The sequence below is a fragment of the Triticum aestivum genome, chromosome 3D, assembly GCF_018294505.1.
Source record: "Triticum aestivum cultivar Chinese Spring chromosome 3D, IWGSC CS RefSeq v2.1, whole genome shotgun sequence".
Lineage (NCBI taxonomy): Eukaryota > Viridiplantae > Streptophyta > Magnoliopsida > Poales > Poaceae > Triticum > Triticum aestivum.
The window spans coordinates 48,147,819-48,155,949 of NC_057802.1; the positions used below are offsets into that span (position 1 = coordinate 48,147,819).

Consider the following 8,131-nt stretch of genomic DNA (forward strand, 5'->3'; position numbering starts at 1 on the left):
CCACAAACAGCCACCTCACACAGACGCTCCTAGGCAATTTTGCCCCAGGGAGCTTAGTGATGTAAGGGATTCGAATTCTGTATAAAGACTGAGTCTCCACTTGTTCTTGTTCAAAACTGAATAAAGATAGAATCTGCACTTGTTCAAAACTGAATAAAGACAGAGTGTGCACTTGTTCAAAACTGAATGAAGACAGAGTCTGCACTTATTCAGAATGAATAAAGACAGAGTCTGCACTTGTTCTTGTTTAACTAAATTCTGGATGCTCCATATATCCATGTATGTTATTTATTTCGATCTGTTCTACAACCCTCAAAAGCATCATACAGTAATTTACTTTTAAGGTCCATTTCCAAACATGTTTAAGCAGATTTCAGTCATCTAGTGATGATAATGTAGGCTGGTAGGTGTTTTGGCAATTCATTAAGTTCACTCTCTCTCATTTTTTCCAGCTTCAGTTACTAACATCATGCCACCAGTTCTGGAGAGTGATATGCATAGCAGGGAATATCTTGCGGAACAGAAACGCAAGGGTGAGGCGTATTTGAAGGAAAGAGATGCAAGGATTGCGGAACGCAAGGCTGCGGAGCGGCAGTCTCTTAAAGACATACAAAGCTTAGCTCGTAGCCTTGTATACCCTAGTGCCTCTAATGCGCAACCGACACAAAATACACGAGGTGCTGATGATCGCAGTGACTCCGAGTATGAACCAGATGCTGAAGAGGAGGCCCATGCAGAGGAAGAGGATTTGAGAGATGAAGAGGAGGTCGCTGTTGCTAAGTCCAAAGCAATGGTAATATATCATGCAGACTTACATCTTAAATAATATGTACAATGTGGATTCACTGGCTTTAATTTCGCCTTGGTTGTATCATGTGTATGTCACTATGCACTATAAGTATCACAAATAGTTGACTTAAAAGATTTATTCACATTTTTTGTCCCTCCACTTTTCCTAATTAATATAGATGATGATATCTCTGTTCACTGCATTCCTATTTGAACCTATGCTGACATTGCACAGGTTAGTGTTGATTAACTGCCTTGTTTGACTCACTTGTTTGACCCAGGCACCTGAAGGTTCTACCATGCCAAAAACGAAAAAGCGTGTCAGATCCAAAAATAGTGCAGCTGCTACCTCAAGAATAACAAGATCTAGAGCTACCGCAACAACTCAGTCAATTCAAGCTACAAACCATCAAGAACAGTCTGCACCAAATCCAACAAACACATCACCTCACCTAACTTCTAAGGATAGCAACTCGCTTGACGCTGATTCAGGGGTACAAGGTTCTCAAGACATGATAGGCACATCTGGACAATCAGATAACATGATTACATTACAAGGCCAAGGTATATGCGACATCATCGCTTTACCCCTTCTATTTTCCACTTGAAATTGTAACCTTCTAATTTATCTGCCAGCTTGTAATGTAGATGCATTAGCATGCTCCACTGGTCCAACTGATCCACGACCGTCAAGGAGAGGTCGTGGACGTAGACCAACCATGGGGCATGGGCTTCAGGAGTATGCAAGCAGAAATGGAGGGAGGAAAATGCGTATTGATTTTACAGCGGGGAAAGTGAGACCTACAGACCCAGTCCAAGCAGCAAAGCTTTCTTCTGAGTGTGGTATCCACATCAGGAGCAGAATGCATGTTGCTAGGCACTGGAATGACTATGCCAAAAGCCCACTCAAACATGTTATTCCCCATGCTATTAAAGATATCGCGGTGTGGGATAGTTTCCTTCAATTTTTATACACGTGTTCACATGTTGCATAGTAAATTTAGTGATAGATCGTATATATGATTGGTATTTCAGCTTAACTTTGAGATGGAAAAGGATGACAAGGTTGGGAATGATGTATGCACAAAAGTAATCCAGAAGGGTGTTCGACAACAACGCTACAGGCTAAAGAAGAAATACTTCAATGGTTATACTGCTCAGGAAGCATTATCAAATAAGCCAGCGAACATTACTCATGAGAATTGGACCAGCCTTGTCAATAAATGGTCCGATGAGAGAAACAAGGTTTGTAACAAGATATGCGACCAACAATAGTTTTTGCACTCACATCTACTGTATCATATGTAATACTTATATTCATTTTCTTTATATAGAAAATATGTCAAATGAACAAGGAAAACCGAGAAGCTGTCAAGCATCACCAAAAGACTGGATCTATGTCTTATGTTGCCTATTTCAGCAAACTTGTAAGAATTCCAAATATCTTACTTGTAGTCCTATGCCTATTGCATCTAGCCAATATATATGTAGTAGTAACGTTACAATTTCATATATCTTGTAGAAAAAAGACAAGTACAATAATCAGGACCCAAGTCCTATTGAGTTTTTCAAAGACACCCATACAAACAGCAAGACTGGTAGCATGAGCGAGCCGGCACTTCTAGCTCATGTAAGATTCCTCTATTGTTTCTGACTTGAAATAGACTCTCATATTGATCAACTGTAATCTACCATATGAACTTTGCCTTAGCATCAATGTTTTTCTTTATACTATAGAATGCGATGGAAAAAAAAGAGAAACACAATCAGAAGGTGAGCAGCCAGTATCCGATACAGCGATTGTGGCTGAAGTTCTAAAGGAAGAAAGCGCCCATAGCACCTTCCTTTCCAGCATGGGGTATGCATCAAGATCCAGGAGGTCTGGGAGCTCTACTTCATCAGCCCAGATCCGAGTTTTAGAAGAAAGAATTGAACAGAAGGATAGAGAGGCAAAAGATGCAAATGACAGGTAATTATCTTATTTCCCTTTCTGTTCTTGTTGGTTATTTTTGCTTGCTTCTGTGTGCACATTAATTGCACTCATTGTAGTGAACGAAAGTTCAACTAAGGAGTGCTTCTTTTAACCTGTGTTGTTGACTTGATAACCTTTTGGTGATGCTTCCTGTAATCAAGTTGTTGGTTTTGCATATTTTAAAACATTGTATGTTATTCTTGGGTTTACTGTTTCATTGGCCCATGGGCATACTTGCCTTGACATTTAATAATGTACTTCTCTATTTCAAATTGGTACCCTTGTACCTTGTTTTCTTGTCTATTTTAATCTCATTACGATGCAATGTTGTTGTGTTTTGTCATTTATAGGCATCGGGAGGAGTTAGCCACGAGACTTCAAGCACAAGAGAGAGCATTTCAAGAGATACAAAAGAAGCAACAAGAAGAACTGGAAGCTCTAAAGAAGAGCCAGCAAGAGAAGAATGAAGCCTGGGCAAAGAAGCAAAAGGAGACGGATAATCTGCTTGATTTTCTCTTGAGGGCTCAAGCAACTCAGCAAGCAACTCAACAGTCCCAGTCCAAACCAGATGGTTCATGAATGCCATCCTTACATTGGAATCATCAGGAGAACATATGTGGTCTTTAGTTAATATTAGTTTTCATCTTGTCTATTGTCTATGTCAAACTTGAGTCAGTTTTTTACTGTCATTTTTGTTTACAGAATGATTTGGCTGAGACAATTTCATATATAATATGATTTGATTTTCATATCAACTTACGATGTGATTGTTCTCTTTAACTTTTTTATATAATCTGATCTGATGTGATGTGAATTAAATACTTATTTTCATCGTAATTTAGATTCGAAAGAGAGTAAATATATTTTGATGACGTCATCTTCATCCATAATAAAAGTAGTGGCACTAGTAGTGGGATAGCCGCTCGGGTGTTGATGTGGCATAAAGTTAGTGACGTCGCCTCGTCACCGAATATGGTACAATATGGCATATTTTCTCCTAGAACGTGACATTAATTGACCGTCATGGAAATAGCAAGTCGATGACATTCTATACAACGTCACCGAAGGTCCCAATTTTGATGACATTTTTGCGCGCGCGCCGTCACTAGGAGTAATCTGTGACGAGGAATCCATGACGATGCTTGTGACGCCCATAAAATGTCACCGAGGGGTAATTTGTGACGTTATTAGCTATTCGATGACATTTTTTAGCTCGTCATGGTCGGCCCGATCTCTTGTAGTGATCTGTCGCTACTCCTATCCATTGATGAAGGGGTGCAGAAATTTTGAGCCGAATACCCAGACTTCTCACCTAGCCTAAACTCTAAAGCCAGAGGGCCCGACCAAGTCACATACCAGGTCAGGGGCACAAACCGGTCCGACACACTCATAGGTCGTTACCGCCGTCTACCATCAATCCATCCTCAGAACAGGTACTGACGCATCGACCTTGCCAGGAAAACCGTCAACACCCCCACGGCGCTAGACTGCGCCTCCTCCCTACGCGCATTCATCATCACGCATCTGTCGTCGAGACTTTGTTGTGCCTTGCCGCCGAGACTCCACGACATCGATGCACCATAGGGAACGCCGCTCCACCACAGATGCCGTCCACTGGCCCCTCGAGCCTATGCACACCTCCAAGAATGACGCCCTCATGAGGGGTACGACACATGAGCGCCGTCATCATCCGATCAACTGATCTAGTGTTTCCCTTGCAGGTAGCGGATAGGGGTCTAGAACTTCTCCACGGCGATGCCTTCAAGAAGGGGACGACGCAGAAAAATGCCGCCATCGCTGACCTTGGCAACGTCCAAGAGTAGGGTTTTCACCCGGATCTGCTTGAGGACCCTCCATCCAGCATTGTGTGTGCACGGGACTGCCACCGATCACCGCCGGTGCGCATGGAGCAGGTCGCACCGGCCGGATCAGATCTAACCCGAGACAGGCCCACCATGCCGTCACCACAGTTTCGAGGTCAGATCTGATCTGACCAGCACCCTAAGATAGACGGGGTCAAACCTTCCTCGGTCCTCAATGGCTGTTGATTTCTTCTCTACCAAATCGACTGACCCAAATTTCGTTTTTAGGCGACCGACGTGCAGCTAAACTGGAAAACAAAACACATAATGGAGTCAATCCTCTTGGCATATTTAAACTCCCCTAAATCCCAAAGTAAGTCAACTTGATTATTATAGTCCTAGCTTGCTCGATGTTTATAGCAAATGTTGTCAAGGAGGTCAATGTGCTTGCTGCAATTTTCTGTGAATCAGAGAACAGGGAAAGATCAAAATAATTCGCTCAAGAATTAACAAAGTTAGCACAATCTTTGGAGTGGGGGTGGGGATCAACGACAATTCCCCGGAATGCCTCAAAGAACATCTAATAAGGGGTTTTTCGTTATGACAATAAATTAAATCTCTGTCTTTGCTTCGCTCAAATCAAAAGCTAGAACTCACAAATTAACCATCACTCTCCAGCTTAAGCTTTTCAACCACGAACATAATGTATAAATGCGGCACGTTTAAATTAATTCACTTGTGTTTAATTTCATACTCTAGTTGAAAGTAGCTAGGGCGTGACTTGACCAAAATCTTTTGCTCTTTGATTAGTACGGCAAATTTAGCAGGATGGTGACTTGATGACCTTTATGCATGCATGGCCTGGCCCATCCTTGATTTGATTGTGCCGAGAAGCAATTTGCTCTCATTGGCTGTACGCCTGATATTTGTCTCTTCCTCAAGGGAATACTAAGATGGCATAGTTAGCTACTACTGTCTAACATAGGCAATGGTGTACAGTGCACAGTAACCACAAAAACTGGTCAGCACTCAGCACTTCATCAAAAGGAGTAGCTGACAAAAAAGATACCTACCTCTGCATGGATTCATATGCTAATGCTAGATTAATCTGTGACTATGATCATCCATTGGTAGGTTATATTTCCTTTTGGTGGCCGGGTAGGAAGCTAGTCATTGTCAAGGGTGCTTTAATTTGGATGGCTAATTACAATCTTTCCAGCGACACAAATTAACATGCTTTTAGCGCATGATATTACTGGCTTGCACATGCATGATGGAGATACACTGATACATTATAAGCACATGCATGCTCGTGGCATGGTAACTTTTAGGATGGATGCCCTCCACCCTTTGCTACAAAATTAGGTTAGAATAAGACTAATGCAACGCAATTGCAAATTGGACAATTGATTAATGTGTACAGATGGATCACCATATTTGGTAGGGAAAGTACCCACCCTATAAATGTAGTGCAGATCCCATCACCACATAATTAAGCACCAGCTGCGATAAGTACACTAGCTACCTGAACTTTCCGTCGACGCAGTAGTAGTAGTAGCCAGCTATTGTAGCTAGCTAGGCCACTCACAAGAGCTAAGCAAGAATGGTGGAGAAGCCGGCGAGCCAGGCCGACGTCGGCGGCGAGGTTGAGGCGCATAAGGAGAGGAAGGGGCTGTGGTCGCCGGAGGAGGACGAGCGGCTGTACACCCGGATCACCAGGCACGGCGTGTCTACCTGGAGCTCCGTGGCGCAGCTCGCTGGGCTGCGGCGGAGCGGCAAGAGCTGCCGGCTGCGGTGGATGAACTACCTCCGGCCAGACCTGAAGAAGGAGCCCATCTCCAAGCGCGAGGAAGAGACCATCATCTCGCTCCAGAAGTCACTCGGCAACAGGTACTTAATTACGTACTACTCCCTCCGTTCCAAAATAGATGACTCAACTTTGTACTAATTTTGTACTAAAGTTAGTACAAAGTTGAGTCATCTATTTTGGAACGGAGGGAGTACATTCTAGAAGATTTCTAGTATACTTGGTAATTGATTGTACAAGAACATTTGGGATCGATAGTCCAGGAGGCTAAATTGCCATGAAATTTTTATCAGGTGGTCAGTGATCGCGGCGAAGATGCCGGGGAGGACGGACAACGAGATCAAGAACTACTGGAACTCCCGCATCAGGAAGCGCCAGACCATCAGCACCGGCGGCGGGAAGGGCGACAGCGGCCTCGCAAAGCAGCAGGGTGACCTTCCGGCCGCCGATGACAAGGCCTCCGTGCTAGCACCGCCCGGAGAGAAGGAACTGGTTAGCAGCATGGCCACCGGGGCGGCGGCGCCTCCTGTCCCGGCACGGTTCCCACTGTTCGCGTGCCAGCTACTCGGCGGTGGCGGCGGTGGCGGAGGGGATGCGGCCATTGCAGCTGCAGGCACCACCGAGTCGACAACCACTCACGAGAACAACGGCGCCGGCTCGGAGAGCGACGTGAGCGTGGGCAACGGCGGCGGCCAGGACGGTCGGGAAGGGCATTACTACTACTGCGCCGTCGACGGCGACATTGACATGGTCCATCTCATGTCGTTCGACGACCTGCTTGAGTACCCGGCCGGCGATCTGCTCATGGATGCGTGGGATCAGAACGGACTCTACTCCACGAATACGGGGAACTCTGTTGATTGATTTGGTTGTTGATTAGCCCGGCGGGCGTGCAAGAGGGTTAGTTATTGGTAAATTTGTTCAATTACATTGTGTATGCACGCCTAGCCGCCTAGGGCAGCTCCCCTCTTGTGCACAAACCCAACCTTTTGTTGAATCAATTGATCGAGTGGTAATTAATTAAGGCCTGTTTATTTTTGTTCCGTATGCAAATTACTTTGTTTTTCTTCAAAACCGGTTGAAACTTTTTAGGGCAATTATAATTCAAAAAATGTTGTGTTTGCAATAGTTCGTGACTAAAGTAACTCTTCGAAACAAATTTGAGAGTGGTATCTATAGTTTCCCAAGAAAAGGATATTCCAATGATAATGATATTAAAGATAATAACTATAACTATTATAATTATACGACCTTTTCTTACACAATGTAAATTTATGAACTAGTGGTGGTCTCGCCATTGGGTTCGATTGCATCACTAGTACATAACACTCCCTAAAATGATATGATATGTTGTGTTGTGTGGAACTTTCAATGAGCCATGGATATATTGTGACGTGTGAAATGATATGTCGTTGTGAAAGACACTCTCGACTTGGGATACTCCGGATCCCTAACTGAGCGACCATGAGTCAGGCCCGGAGCAACCACCAGATAACCAAGTTTCCATTGTACATTTTGGAAATTCGAGGCTCTCAGCCCCGAAGACTCGGGGTGCTTCGGCGGCTTCAACGCAACAAGGGGAAGGGTTTTGGAGTTTGAGTTTTGGCTTTTGGTAACAAATAATATATGACAATATGAGTTGAGTAATACAATGTTTTCTCCCGCAAAAAAGAAAAATATGATAATATGAGTTGAGTAATACAATGCTTTCACCCGTAAAAAAGAAAAATATGACAGCGCACTAAACAATTCTCTTCCGTG

The 8,131-nt window shown here is 43.9% G+C and overlaps 1 protein-coding gene across 1 annotated transcript; it reads left to right on the forward strand.

Moving 5' to 3' along the window:
- Positions 1–6,074: 6,074 nt before the first annotated feature.
- Positions 6,075–7,404, forward strand: LOC123074071 (myb-related protein Hv33). Its single transcript, XM_044497016.1, has 2 exons — positions 6,075–6,453; positions 6,664–7,404. Exons 1-2 carry the CDS (start codon positions 6,167–6,169, stop codon positions 7,232–7,234), a joined length of 858 nt encoding a protein of 285 aa, XP_044352951.1. The 5' UTR covers positions 6,075–6,166; the 3' UTR covers positions 7,235–7,404.
- The last annotated feature ends 727 nt before the right edge of the window (positions 7,405–8,131 follow it).